The 15,783-nt window shown below is 35.7% G+C and overlaps 1 protein-coding gene across 6 annotated transcripts; it reads right to left on the bottom strand.

Annotated features, from left to right (window-relative positions):
* Positions 1-1,287: 1,287 nt before the first annotated feature.
* On the bottom strand, positions 1,288-14,916 carry kar (monocarboxylate transporter 10-like protein kar). 6 transcript variants are annotated; one of them, XM_043425313.1, is made up of 10 exons: positions 14,403-14,915; positions 11,707-12,205; positions 5,594-5,745; positions 5,216-5,489; positions 4,910-5,051; positions 4,639-4,804; positions 4,277-4,523; positions 3,985-4,113; positions 3,515-3,583; positions 1,288-2,744 (listed from the first exon to the last, which is right to left on the bottom strand). In XM_043425313.1, exons 2-10 carry the CDS (start codon positions 12,152-12,154, stop codon positions 2,689-2,691), a joined length of 1,683 nt encoding a protein of 560 aa, XP_043281248.1. In that variant the 5' UTR covers positions 12,155-12,205; positions 14,403-14,915; the 3' UTR covers positions 1,288-2,688. The 6 variants fall into 6 exon arrangements, with proteins under 6 accessions (XP_043281248.1, XP_043281250.1, XP_043281249.1 ...); XM_043425314.1 differs by lacking the exon at positions 1,288-2,744 and adding an exon at positions 3,075-3,407 and having other exon boundaries at positions 14,403-14,916; XM_043425315.1 differs by lacking the exon at positions 3,515-3,583 and having other exon boundaries at positions 14,403-14,913.
* Positions 14,917-15,783: the final 867 nt, after the last annotated feature.

Raw genomic sequence — 15,783 nt, 5'->3', positions numbered from 1 at the left:
ACGAAATGTCTCGCTGTGAAGGTGTACACACTAAGGGTTAAGTTGAGTTCATTGCAGAACATATTTCATTGAGAGTCTTTCTTCACATGATTCGATAGTACATTGTGAAAAGGCAACGTTTGACAACGTTGTCAGTTGACAGATTAGATCAGATATCACCCTAAAATAAAATATAACCATAAAAAGTACAGATGTCACTTCCACTGACAATATGACATAGGTTGCGTTATATATTACAAGTGACGTATGAGCCTGCAAATTTCAAGATTCTGTAATTATTTGTCGTCTTCAACTCAATATTTATAATTCACATGGCCGTTGACCCCCCTTTTTTTTGCGTACCATTAGATTCCGCGCGATTCAATTTATACAAATAATGGTTTTACTCTTTGACATCTAATTTAGAAATACATTAAATTTTTAGTTGAAGATGGTTGAAGAGGCCAATAAGTGATTGTGGCCATAAACAACATGTTAATTTCTGTACTTTTCGACTGTTAATATTTCAACCAAATAGTCGAAAAGGGATCGAGAAATTTCACAGGTATACAAAAGAAATCTTGGATTTCTTTTGTAGTGCTATCTAAAAACAGCCCTCTCGATTTTTTATATTTTTTCGCAGTTTACTACCGAATCGTGTAAAAGACACGGAATAAAATATTTCCCGCAATTAATTCAGCTTGAACATATTTTTTATTATTTAAAAAATATGCTAACTTTTTTGCTAGTGTTGTACTATTGACACTATTGAAAAAAAATAAATATTTGGATGGCTGAATCTCAGTGCAAAATATTCACGTGTCAAGATTTTTTAAAAAAAGGCATTTTGAAGCTTTATACGACTTTGAAAATCTCGGGGCATTGCCGATTATCGTTTCTGCACGGACTGGGAAAAATCTTTTCAACTCAAATAAATTCAAGCATCGGTCAGCTTGTTTATTCAGCCTCAATTTCGTTTTTCAAACGTCTAGCACCGTGCGATTCTTATTCCCGGTGATATCGATGGTATCAATAACCGTGATAGTTCCGATAAAAAAATATGGTGAAAGATTTTCAACTGCATCCCGCTTGTACAACCTTAAAAAGCAGCGTGTTGAAAAATAGTGCTGCACACAACGCGGTGTTTTAAAATTCCACGTTTTCCCAAACATAAGAAATATTTGCGCGTTATTTGAAATACATTAAGATCTTTTTTCATGCTTGTTCCTCCACATGGAAGGTCTAGGTTTAAAATTAAGCGTTGGTATAATAACATTTTTTTAAAAATAATTATATTTATAACGTATATAATAGTTGTTTTAGCATTTAATACAGTTTACAAGAATAACAAAATACATCGAGTTTGTAACCTCTGACTACTTACAATCTTTTTTTTGATTTAAGTACTTCAATGGTACGTACACGAATTGCCCCGAAAATTGTCAATTTCCCGTTTATTTATTACTATGCGTTTTTACTATTTCTGATGAGCGATCTTATATTATTACTCTCCCTCGAAAAATGAAATCTTGTGTCCTGCTGGTGATGAATTCCATATGCCATCGGAATGAGTAATTGACGTTAACAACGAATACTAACCTGGTTAATGACTTCGATTAAAATTTACCTTTTTGAAATTTTTGGCCAACGCCAAATTTTTAAATCTTTTCTCCGGCTTATTGATAGAATTTTGAGGATATCTCAACATGTTGAACTGCTAAAAATTATCTATCAAGTAATATACATTTGATTATTGCAAAAATGCTCAGTTTTTTTCATTTTTCCTGTATCTGAAACATTTCTTCTTCTGTCTTCTTCTTCAATCTAATTAATATTATATACAATAATTCGGTTAACGCAACTTCGTGTAATTCAATATAGAATTTTTTTCTCTGAATAATCCAACGTTAGATAGTTTTTTAGCCCGTCAATTATAATACTGGCGACCCGGAATACCCGGAAAAAGTGGGAATCCTTATTTGAATATGTAGTTTTGTCAAAATAACTCGAACATTGAAAACAATACCAAATTCAGTCCACCCCCAAAAGAGGATACGTGAACTTGTCCTTGATGACTGTTGGAAAATACTGCGGTATCCAGAGCCAGTGGTAATTTCATGTTATTATGTAAAAACGTATACTTCAAAAAAAGCTGATAAATGCTTGTAAACGTAAATAAAACGACGTTTAAACATGGTTCATCTATCAAACTTGAGTTATTCTCAATTCAACTGAATATCAAGTTTAACAAATGAGTTTGAAAATTTGTATACGAAATATTGAAACCTCAATCTGAAACTATAGAAAAATGAATTTCTCTTCAACTCCAATTTTCACCCGTAAGTTGAGATCACGCTAAGGTCTCCTATATTTGATCCTAAAGTTTAATCTGTAAAAAAAATCAAACTACGTTTCATAAAGAAAATCGCTTAACTAAAACTTAACTATAACTTAAAAATTTGCTTAACAATATTTGAACGTTCCTAAATTGTGGTTGCGCGGCTGCGAGATGTTTTAAAACCTTACGAAACATCTGTGCGAAATTTCTCATGAATTCCGCGTGTTCCAAACTTGAGCGTAGGAAAAACGGTGGGAGTTCAAGTAATAAAACAATTCAGAGAGCTTGAGAAAATGACAGTTGATGTCACAGACTATGTAAAATTTCTCTTATCAACCAGTTTTTTTCTCATTCTTCATCCCTGCTAATTCCTACGCGTTCACTATAGCGTTGCCATTGTTGCATAAATTTTCCAGCTCTCGTCCTTCTGAAATTACACAAATAAAATTAAGAAAAAAAAAAATATATATATATATATATATATAAGAATCATGTACTGAGGAAAAGGACGATTTATTAAAAGTATTCACACTGGAATCATAATTCATGCCTACCGACGAACATTTCGATCCACACACACACACACACACACACACACACACACACACACACACACACACACACACACACACACGCGCGCGCGCGCGCGCGCGCGCACACACACACACACGAAAAAGAAGCCAGTGAAAAAACAAAGAAGAAGATAGAGATGTAGGATTAACAAAAATCAAAAAGGATAAACAGAGGAAGAGAGAGAGAGAGAGAAAGAGAAAATTTATTCTTTTTTTTTCATTCACAGCCAAATCAGTAAAATTATTACATCGCAAGCTTGTTCTAAAAAATGTGCAATGTTAAAAGAAGCTTCTACACGTGTGTCAAAGAAAAAAGTATTGTCAGTTTGTTTCTTATGAATAAGCTTGAAAAATCGTCAATAAGTTAAAAGTAGCGAGGATGCCGGGCTCCCGTTGAAATTGTACGTTCTCGTGAATTCAGGCCTCCTGTTTAATCCAATGAGAAGTGGAGCACTCTCGGAGTTATCCCCGGGTCCGTGAACTTTCGTAAACTTCTCGGCTCGTGTGAAAAAACGTGACTGATCGTATTTCGTGCAAGAAGAAAAACTCTGAAGATAATAACAGCTCGAAATTCTCGCAGGCGCATTAAGCAGTCTACACGGCAATGTTTCCTTTGCCGACCTACCTTCCTGTTGTACCGATACACCAATTTCCATTACCGACGATTTAATGCTCTCACCGACACCATCATCCCCTAAGAAATACACGTTTCAACCACCACCCAATAGTGTACAATCAACTTTCACAGATACTACTACAATGTCTAACAATTTTACAGCTCAAAACAAGATCTTGGATAAATCTTGGGTAAGAAAAACAAAACAATTGTAGCTGGATTTTAAGCTGGAGTCCCGATTCGTAACAATAACTAAAAAATCAAACGGAAAAATTCGAAAATCATCCGTAATTACTGTATCTGATTCGAGTTGGAATTGTTTTTCCTGAAACTACTCGAAACTCATTCATTTCATACCATCGAATCGAATTTTTGTCTCGCTACTTTTTTTTTGTTATAAATTTATGGTAAATTTGTGCATTTAACGTGAACATTGAAAAAAAAATATTTTTAATAATTATCAATACATTTGGACGAACCATTTTGCAGATTTCCCTGGAGATCTCCGTTCGCTTTTTTCTCGTCTTTGACACACCTGACTAGAAACATTGCCAAAGCGCCGACTATCGGCGGAAGTCCAGCCAGTATGAAAGGCAATTCGTAAGATCCTGAGGAAATAATCATTCCGATAAGATTTTCAAAATAAAGTAGGCTAAACATCGAAACTAGTTATTCAATCGTATTATAAATGAAATTTACAGAAATAACTATTTTTTTGGATGTTAATTATACTGAAGGGTGGAATTTGGATTAACTTGCGCGGTGCTTTACCTGTTCGATCGAAAAGACGACCTGCTATTGGCGGGCCTACGGTCAATGGTATTGAGCACATTCCCAGCAAAAAGCCAATGGCTTGAGTAGCGCCTTTCTGGCCACAAATATCGAATGCGATTGGACCCAAAAGCGATATGAAACATCCGTCGAAAAGGCCCATACAAAGGGCAATCAGGAGCAATAAACCGAAAGTAGGAGTTACCGGTAACAGCATTGTCAAAATGCCGATACTAACGAACGAAATCTGCCGGAAAATGAATTCTCGTTTTAAATTGGAAGAATCGTTTTCAAAGCGTCAACGGTTAATCGGACGCTGTAAATTCAATGCTCAAATTATTTATCTCTACTCGATCATTCACCTGTTGCAGCAAAATTCTATTGACCCGGGGCAAGTCAGCGATGTAGCCGAACACGAGTCGTCCAATACCGGAAGTAATGCCAATACACATGACCGGCAATTTTTTATCGGCATCCTTGAACGTAATGGCAACGAATTTTCCTATGTGAACGTAGGGCACGAAATATCTGCCAAAATCGATAAGAATTTTATCAAGTTATACATTTATTCAGAAAAACGGTTGTTTCTTAGATTATTTTGTTCTTTCATCAATCGTTTCAATTGAGACTTACCCGAATAGAGCGAGAGGAATTGCACTGGCCCAGACGACGTATTTTTTCTTTTTCCAAATTGAAACATTCACGACTTCTTTAAGCTTCAAACAAAAATCTACTTTCTTCGCCTCGATTTGTCGAACTTCAGCGGCTTTTTTAACTGTTGCAAATTGATATTGGAAAATTTTTTTGTAACTAGCTTGTGTTGAAAAATCTTCCTGTTGCCGTTTTTTTTTTTTTTTTTTTTTTAATGTATTTACTTATACCAAGTATCCTTATATCGTAGGGAAAAAAAGACATTTTCGAGACTGGAAATGAACTTACGAGGCACGGGTTTGAAGAGGACAGCACAAGCCATTACGACCGAAGTGAGGATCGCCAAACTTCTGAGAGTACCCACGAGACCAAAACGTTTGAGCAACGGCTCAATTATGTAAGGCATTATAATGGTAAAAACTGAACTTCCAGCTGTGACGATCCCGTTCACCAGGCCAAGGTATCGCTTGAAATAATGCCCGAGGATAACCAAACTCGGTGTGTAAGCCAAACTCGCCCCGAATCCGTACATCACTCCGTAAGTCAGGTACAGAATTTCCACCTGCCGATCGGTTCCATGCATCAACAATAATTAATTAATTAACGCCGGTAATCAGTTTATCTGACATATAAATCGATGAAAATTCATTTGAATCCGAAACTTGCCTTGTGAGAAAACAGGGAGGCCAATAACATTCCACCAAACGCGAAAGCTCCGCCCAAAAAAGTAGTCAATTGAATGCCGAATTTGTCGGTCAATATTCCCGCGACGGGGGACAAAAAAAAAGTTGTGCCTATCGTCAGCGAGCCGACCAAAGCTGTAAATAATTATGAGACACTCATCTTCATCACTATCTTTCTAATAAATTTCTATTGTCTACCTTTCACTCAATTCTACTTAATACTTCATTTCGTATCGAGTTTTCGAAAGTGACATTTTCGTGTTTTTTTCTGAAGAACAAAGATGTTTATGTAATTGGTATAAGATTATAAATGCGTTGATGTGACGTTGCTGATGAGAAAAAGGACTTTCGTCCACCGGAGATTTTTCGGAGCAACGATATTGGTCATAGTTATTCAAAACCGAGGGAAATTGTTATTCGAATCTTTGATTCAGATTGATCGAGTGGTGCCACAAAATTTTCGCTTATAATTATTCATACAGTTATTTCTCCTGTACTCGTGCGGCTGATCCATACCCTAGAATTGAAATAAAATCACTCTTATTTTGATAAACCAAACCTTCTCGTTTATTATCGTTTATTGACTCTTTGCAATTGACGTTGTTTTATAATACTCGAGAACATAAAGATATTTTATCAAATTTCCAGCATAACAGTTGAAACGTTGTGAATGTTTTTCTATCAAACATTCGTTCGCAGTGAGGTTTAAATAAGTTTTATTACGAAATCATTGAGGCAATGATTGCATAAAATATAGGAGTGATCGATGAATTCATCTCGCAGCGTACGCGGAAGCATCGATTGCAAGAGAGACAATTGACTCGAGCAGCTTCAGTGATTGTCGTTAACGTGGACAATTTCTAGGAATAAAACAACTGAGAATGAAAATGAAGATCCCTGTGGTAATTCTAATAAACCGTAAAAATTGATATGAAAAAATTAAGAACATAACCCCAAAAAGTACGGCCGCCACTTCCATTGACAATAATAATTTAGGTTGAGCTGCGTGCATGACAAACGACCTTGCCACATTTTTTTATGGGCCTACAAAATTCCAATATTCTGTAACCATTTATAGTCTTTGACTCAATATTTATAATACGGACGACCTTTTTTAACGTACCGCTCAGAATCCCCTCGATTCAATTCATATATTTGATGATTTTAATCTTTGACATCTGATTTAGAAGCATATGAAACGTTGAGTCGAAGAGGCCACCAAGTGGCTATAAGCGAAATGTTAAATTCTGTACTTGCCGACAGTTAATATTTCAACCAATCAGTCGATAAGGGATCTTTAAATTTTGCATGCATAAAATATAAAGCTTGGTTTGTAAGATGTATTATAAAATTAAAGGGTCACCTAATAAAAACAGCACGCGCGCTTGTGCATTCTTAATTGAAGGACATTAAAGGCCGGCGCACCCTACAGACGGAACGAGCTGGATCGCAAAGTACTTGAAAAATCTGACAGCGCGCACTAGAGACGGACCAGGAGGCCGCACCGCATCGCATTGCATTGAGAATGAAATTCTCTGTTTTGTTATTCACTTTTGGATCGTCGAGAGAATTATTCTTCTGCCCTTATTTGGTAGAATCGTGTGTCTCTTTTTATCTTATGGTGGGCGAGAAAGAGAGGTGTGTACTAGAAACACGTGCTGCCTGGATTTGTCGCACACTACGACGGGCTGCGTTTCTGCCCGTCAGCTAGTGTGCGCTCTTTCATTAAAAATGCATGGAACCGATTCACAAAATGCGATGCGAGCCGACACAGTACGCGCCGGTCTTAACTGGATGGCTTAAAAACTAAGTGAAAAAAAATAGATCGAAAGAAAAACAAAGAACCTGGTAAAACCATCTCCGTAGTCGTGTTTATTTAATTCGTACAGTTGGCGATTTACTTATTTTCCATACAAAATATATAACTAGTGTGACGACGAATTAATTTTCGTTAAGGGACAAAAGGCTTTTTCGATGCTTCGACACCTCTTTCGTCTCTCCCTCGCTCTTACTCACGAACGCATATGGACACACATATTTTCAACGAGTCTTTGAAACACGATACGTTTTGAAACTCGATCCTTGCGTGTAACGGTGATACCCAAGCAGGCATATTTTTATTTCTCTCTTGTTCCCTCATCTTATTTCTTTAGCTCGTATGCAGCCAGATTCTTGGGAATATGAAAAATGGAGGATGTAAATCGGTAGCTTCTTCGTCGTAATGTTGAGATTGCACCGAAGTACAGTATCAAAGGGTGAGCATTAACGAGAATGTGTGTGGGAGAGAGAGAGAGAGAGAGAAAGAGAGAAGAGTAAAATGTCATACACTCGGCAAATATGAGTTGAAGGAGATGCGTGACGTCACTTAACCCCTGTTAGGACTAATGCCTGTGTAATTGACGATTAATTCATTCCCAGAGAGATAGTGAATGAGACGAAGGGAGGAGAGATGGAGAAAAAAAGAGCGAAGGTTCGTATTAATTTAAACTAACCGAGGCGGGGCATTAACTCTTCGAATTGTTCAATGACCCGTCTAATCGTTGTTCCATTTATAACATCAAGTAATTAATCATGAAAAATGTAATAAAAAACGAGAAATAGAGAAAAAAAAAGTTGATTAGAAAATTGTTTATTTTGAAAATGAAATGCAGCAATTATATTGGGGAAATTAACAAAGGGATTTGGTCCAGTGGCTCGATGACTATCGTAACGTCACGATCGATGACCCAATTCGTCAAATTAATTGTTTCATCGAATTGTTAAGTATACGCATCGTTAGTTCGCGGCTTCGTGCTTCTGCGTAATTGGTCTTTGATCATCAAAGAGAAAAAAAATGTAGGGGGAATCAGGGCGGCGTTTAGAAATGGTTGCAATGACGTCGCAGCAATTTTAGGACTGTCTATTGTCGCTCGTTAATCTCAAATCGTCTCTATCAATTGTATCACAACACTGAGTCTTCAAGGACTTTCGTTGAGACAAATTCGCTGGTCACATAAAAAGCGTTTCGTCACTCAATCCAGTCACGTGATACCGCTTTTGTACTCAAGTTGTAAGCCAACCGAAGGATTTGAAATTCATCTATCCAATGATAAGATTAAATTCAACAGTGCTTAACGCTTACTTAACGCTTACAACTCAGTCTTATTAAATAATTCAAATGAAATATCATCTTCCTTAAGAAGGGTGGATCACGAAATCAAAATAATCAGAATTTTATAAAATTTGGTGATTACATTCTTTGGCATCAAGTATACAACTACAATTTTTTTCAATTTTTTTTACCACGTGGTTATCGAATAATTGAGCGTTAAGGTAAAACTGGATGGATAGGCTCGACCAAAAATTATATCTGATTATTGGAATTTCCGTACTTCGTGACGCAATAAAAATCTGAAAAAATTCAACAACATTTGGAAAGCTATGAACAACAATTATCAATAATATTATTGCCCAAAAGATAATAACAAATTGTTTAAACAATTAATTATTTAATAATTTTGTGGTGACCTATTGTTTTTTTTTACGAATCAAATGTGTGTATTTCTCCGAATGCTCATGAATTTTTTCAGAATTTTCGTAAATTTTTGAAATTTTTTGAAAAAATTTTGAAAAAAATTTTAAAAAATTTGAATTTTGGATATGTTTTAGAAGACATATTTACCATCAGTTTTGAAAAGTCTCAAGGTTAGTGGATCAAAAATGTACAAATAGAGCCACTTAAAAAATTTAATAAAGGGAATTTCAAAAATCCATGAAAATTCTGAAAAAAATCATGAGCATTCAAAAAAATGCGCACATTCGATTCGTAAAAAAAAACAATAGGTCACCGCAAAATTATTGAATAATTAATTGTTTAAACAATTCATTATTAACTTTTGGGCAATATTATTATTGATAATTGTTGTTCATAACTTTCCAAATGTTGTTGAATTTTTTCAGATTTTTATTGCATCACGAAGTACGGAAATTCCGATCAAGATATAATTTTTGGTTGAGCCTGTCCATCCAGTTATACCTTAAGGTAACTTCTGTACTGCATGCTAGTCAAATGAGTGCTAAATTTTCAAAACGCTTTTAGATCAAGTTTAACGTACCGATTAAATGTATTGTTAGTGGATTTGTATTACAGCATATCTTATTAAGATGTAAAAATATTAAAAACGCTAGTTTTGCAAAACCATCAACTAATAGATGCAAATTTCCACGCTGACACATTTTCACTGGTATTTTTCAAAGAATTATCTGCGTTTTTTGATCGATTTTATCGCAACAAGTCTCATTTTGTTCGTTAACTGGTCCTCTATGAATCCGCCACGTAGTTGTTTTTTTAACTTGATCGTTTCACTGTTGCAGCTGTTTCACTGTCCATTAATTGAAAAAACTTTTTCATTCATAATTTCTGAAGGGATGAGTTTAAAGGAAAATCTACGTGGTGAATTCGTAGAGGATCAGTTGAGGAACAAAATGAGACTTGGTGTAATAAAATCGGTAAAAAATACAGATAATTTTTTGAAAAATACCTGTGAAAATGTGTCATCATGGAAATTTGCATCAATCAGTTGATAGTTTTGCAAAACTATCATTTTTAATATTTTTTCACGTTAATAAAATATGCTTGAATACATATATACTAACAAATAAGTTTAATCGGTACGTTGAACTTGGTCTAAAAGTATTTTGAAAATTTAGCACTCATTTGACTAACATGCAGTGTACAGGAGTTATCTTAAATCGAACTTCTTATGCACGAGATGTATAACTGTATATATTATGTAATGTAAACTCTATGCTTATACACGTGAACTTTAGTGTTCAATTGCTCCAGAGCTGTGGTAGAAAAATCTAAAAAAATGTATATTGTCTTATATATTTTTAAAGAATACATTTACCAAATTTTATGAAATTCTTATAATTTTCAAATTCTTAATATTTTTAACATGGTTTAGCATGGCAACATAGTATCGTCGCAATCCACCCTCCTTAATTATAATATTCTAAAAAAAGGCCCTAATTGTGGTTTACAAAAGTTATTGCGGCTTATATGATTAACCCGTAAACACCAAACTTTTTTTGAGATCACGCACTCAATACATTGGTGCAAATTTGCACTTCGACTTTTAAAAAGTTTTTATTTCATCCACGAATGTATGGAATTAATCTTACGAGGCTTTTTAGGGGCATCAATTGCATATTAATCGAGTAAAATCATTGAAGAAAATGAAAAATACATTTTTATTAGAGAAACATGGCCAAATTGAAGAAAGGAGTTCTGAAGATCTGGACGCTTGAAATTTTTGTGGGTGCAAATTTGCACCAGTGCGGTGCCTACGGCTTAATACAGACTAATGTCAAAGTCAACGTGGCAACGAAGTGGCGATATTATTAGCCTCGGTTTATCAAAACAATAGATTCGATTGACGTAATGAAAAAAAAGCTTTTCTGAAACTTCTGAGATTAAACAAAACAAAGAATATTTTTCATCCTTCAAATTCGTAATATTTTTATTTTTTAAATATTCCGATATACGCGTGATACACTCCTTTTCGTTTATATGCGGTTTTCTTTCCCAATATATATCAATACGTATTATTCCTTATTCACAGCGATTCTCAAATTTCAACCGCCAGACGCGTTATCCAGTTACACCCTCCTTCAACGTATTTACAGGAATCGTATGTAACGCGATCTCAATTTTCACTTTGTCAATAAAACTTTAAATTTGTCAACGCGAAACTTGTTGGATTTTTTATGAATTTTTCCAAAAAGCACACACATATACGATATTACGAAAACATATGGAATCTTTCCCATCTTGGAAACTTCGCAATTGGCTGAATGAAAAAAAAAAAAAAAAAAACAAACAAACAAGTTCCTCCAAGTACAACGTTTTCAAAGAAATTTTTTATGAACGTTTCATAAATAAAGTTATTGAACGTTCGAATTTTGAATTCTTACATCGGCAAGGAATTTATTACGTAACGTTTTGAGCAGAGTACTTTTGAAATTATTTCATGTTTTTTTTTTTTAAATCATTTACGAAAAAAATGCCGTTTGTCGTTGGCGAGAATAAAGTTTAAATGAAAAAACAAAACTCACCGGCTTTGGAAGAAGCTTCAGTTTCGCCGGATTCCTCCAATCGTTTTTGTAATTCAACGTAAATGAGGGAGTAAGTATTAATAACGCTAAACAAAATGCCATTGATCATAAAGCTGCCGAGCATGATCATCCAGGCGCGAATTCCTCCATCAGGTGGCGAATGTTCGTCGGTGTCTGAATTTTCTTGTGAATCGGTATTTTTTTTACTGTCGAAATCGTTGGAGTCATCGTCGGGCGGAAGACTCGTTTTAGAGGATTTATATTTTTCTGGTAAAATAGATATTTTCGAATGTTGAACGTTGGTCAAAAATTGATTCTCCTCTCCCCCTTTTGGAGCCGGAGGCTCGTAACTTTTTTCCGTATTTTTCATCGAGCAAACTTGGTCATCGCGTAAACGACTGATCGCACTTGAATCGACGCTCGAATCGGCGCTCCCGTCGATCGTCATGATTTTCTTTCACCGCTGCAATGTTATTCCCGGTTCAACGACAGCCAGGCCCTAAAACGATACGAGAACGTAGGAAAAAACGTGATTTGCAATTTTATTTTTTACACAGGAAAACACTAATATTCGTCGATAAAATCGTCAATATACTCGGGTCAGTGACCTTACACTCTCTTCTTACACGCTTCTTTTTCTTACGCCCTTCACTACGCTACTTATCTACTTCGCTACTTATCGTCACGTTATCGTCACATAAAAGAACCCCATATGAAATGCTCAAGTCACAAGGTTCAACAATACAAAAAAATGCGGAAACCGCTCGTGTCAGTGATTGCTCGACAGAGGGTAGGGAGGCAATAAATTTATGACATGTTTCCTCCTTATCAAGAATAGTCGAAATAAGAAAAACCATAAAGGTTCAAAGTGCGTATAGTTTTAACTTGCGCTTCTTCTCTTCCGAGCCTCCATCTGCGTACTTTCAATATTAATTATTCCCAATAATTTGTGAAAATTCAATTCATTTTCAGACAAATTATTTTTCTCCGTTCGAATGAAAAATCAGTTTCTTATTCGGTTTTATTTTTTAGCATTTACTTTCGGATTCGATAAATAAAAATAGTTGAGAATAAAAATTCACTCATCATGACGCGATACACATGCGAATGTAAAGATCAGGCAATCAAAATGTAAAGATCAAGCAAGTGTCTATATTCAAAAAAGGGAGAACGAAACTGAGACGAGATTTGATCAAGTATGGCGTTGTAACATAACAGAAAAAATGTGATTCAAACACACGTGGTCTTCATAGCGCCGAGTATTATTTATCGTAGATTCATGTGACAATCTTATTTCACTCGCGTTCACGGTACACAAAAATAAGTTGCCGAAACCCCCACCGTTAGAAATTTGTATATTAAAAAGATTTATGTTTACGAGAATAAAAAACACGTGGAGAGGCGATGGAGTTGTGAAAATGGTTTTCCAAATGAGAGACGACACGATAAAAATCGTCTGACCAAATCAAGTGAATTTCTTTGACGAAGATTGTAAGCGAAAAATACAAAAGAAAACAAAGTCTGTTTATAGAAAGAGAAAGAGTTGAGGACACGAACCGGCCGTTGATAGGGTGGAACGTGAACTGATGGTTCTTTGATGAATAAACACACAAGGACCGCATGGAAAAGAGAAGGAAAAAAAAAGAACAGAACAGGACCACGAACATCGAGGAAGAACGAAACAGAAAGAGAGAGAGAAAGGGAGAGAGAGAGAAAGATTCTTTGTGACTTGACTTGACTTGACTTTATTCTTTGTGTCCTAGCCAGTGCTGTGGGCAATTAGAAAACACAAACTTTGTCTAAACAAAACTTAAATTAAACAATATAAACTAAATAAAAATAAACCAATATTACTTCCATTCTGATGAGAATACAGCGAGAATACAGAGAAAGAGAGAGGGAAAGAGAGAGAGAGAGAGAGCGAGAATTGTGGGGTAGAGAATGAATGAGAGGGGATTCCGAGGATACATTATTTCGTTTTAAATATCGCTATATATATAGAGCCAATAGATATAGATAAATAGAGTCAACCAACTGGGCAAACTATATATCCTCATCGTCAGCCACGAGCTGCGACGTGATGCCTGGTCCGTTTAATACTTGAAATGCCGCCTCTAACCCGCCTTTGACTATAAATATAGATATAATTGTGGTTGATCGACCACATCTCTTATCATTCTCCCTCTTTTCCCGTCCTCTACTTTGCTCAGGCTTTCAACACATATTGTTGGACAGTCCGTTACAGATACTTCGGCCTAAACTCAAAATGTAGCATTACTGAATATTATTTTCTAATGGCGCCAGTCCACGTGCAAATCACTATTATCATGTTCCTCGGCTTAGCTCGTAAAAATAAATGTGTAAACAAAGACATCGCGATTCTTTCACATTGAATTAGTCGTTGAAGCAACAACGGTCGATGGAATTAATCGTTAGAACTTTCCACGTGATCATTTATTTTTTTTTATATTTTAATGAAAAAACACAAAACACTCTTTATTTATTTTCACTCGATCCTCTTCTTGTACCGATGTTGGCTATTATCATCTACTGGTGTACGACAGCGTGATGAACCAGATAAACAAAAACAGTTCGTTTGCGAAACAGAAGATATAAGAGGTTCGATTATCGTTGGATATGATTGACAACCGTCGAAAGAAATCTTGGTTGAAAAATGTTGAGATATTATAAAATACCTTATCTCGAATCGGTGGGAACGAACCGCTGCTTATTGACTCGACCGAACGATTATGATTTATCGATGAGCCTAGTAGACGCTTTACGTTTTGCCCCGCTTTGTTATTGCCTCAAGGACGAATTCTCCTTCAATTTCGTCTTATTTCAGATCTTATACTCTCTCATCCTAATAACGATCGAGAGAATCTAATTTTCTAACATTATTGCGCATTTTATTCAGATTTGACGAACGAAACATTTGAACAGCTGTGCAGACCACCAACAGTTGCATCATTCGAATGTGATTCGCACAAAATTGAAAAATTAACACCTCGATGAATGGGGAAGATGAATTTTTTAAATCGTAGATCGAACTTTTACCAAAAATTTGTGCATCGATTAAGATGAAGTTTTTTTTTCTTCAATTTATTTATCAGTTGGAGAATAATGATTTAAACATTTTTTTTCTAGAGCCGAGGGCAAGCACGTGGCGATAGAACGTTTTGACTCGCGACTCTGTGACCCAGTCCGTCGCCACGTATCAGGGACAACTGATGGGTTTGCCAGTGCCTCATCCCTCTCTTGCGCCCGGCAAACTACAAACCCTGACCTTACTAGGCCATCAGCGGAACTAAGCGATAGAGAGGGCGACAAGGAGGGAAAGGAGAAACACGGGGCGAGCGGGCTATCGAGCTTCCAACGTCTCTCACCTCCTCGTGTTATATGGATCGACCGTGTGGATTCGAATAAACTTGCAGCACGTGGGCCACGTGAGCTATCCCGCCGCAATTGCGCCATCTTTGATTCTAAGTCAAAAGCTCTTTTGAAACAACGAAATTTTTCTCCAAATAACTTTTTTTGCCGCCAAATTCAATTTGAAAAGAAAACTATAACGCAACAATCGAAAAAATATCATTGTATCGAGTTTTACTCAATTTTTAACTCATTCTAAATTATCTTAAATTTTACAGGACGTTTCGCGATATAGTCAAAGAATCTCGTGCACCATTATGGTTCTCACCACCGAATCCCATGAAGTATCATAAAACTTGCTATAAGAGTCCCGCATCTCTTTATCTTGTTCAGGTTGCAAGTGTGAGCAGTTCGAAACATGACCTGGTTTCCAACTGATTTTACAGTCTATTTTCGGCGCGCTTTCAACACTATAATTACCAAAGATAGAAATCGTCGATCTTAATTGTTCATAGAAAGTTTCGTTTTTTGTGCACAATTAATGTTATCAGTTGTTGCTTTATCACCAACCTTTTTCATAAATTCTGACTTCGTCAACTTGATAATTATCTTCTCCAATTCAGATCTTTTGATGAAATTTCAGTTACAGTTACAAGCTTATGCATAATATTCAATTTAAGATTTTTCGTTGAATGGAAGAAAAAAACA

This window comes from Venturia canescens, chromosome 7 (assembly GCF_019457755.1).
Source record: "Venturia canescens isolate UGA chromosome 7, ASM1945775v1, whole genome shotgun sequence".
Classification (NCBI taxonomy): Eukaryota; Metazoa; Arthropoda; class Insecta; order Hymenoptera; family Ichneumonidae; genus Venturia; species Venturia canescens.
This window is presented reverse-complemented; position numbering and strand designations above follow the sequence as displayed.

Excerpts from the sequence above, each read along its gene's own strand:
- kar (XM_043425310.1), bottom strand. The coding sequence starts at position 12,154 with ATGACGATCGACGGGAGCGCCGATTCGAGCGTCGATTCAAGTGCGATC. Across the intron at positions 5,746-11,706 it reads TGAAGCTTCTTCCAAAGCCG|CTTTGGTCGGCTCGCTGACG; the intron begins GTGAGTTTTGTT and ends AATTATTTACAG. Across the intron at positions 5,490-5,593 it reads CCTCCCTGTTTTCTCACAAG|GTGGAAATTCTGTACCTGAC; the intron begins GCAAGTTTCGGA and ends ACCGATCGGCAG.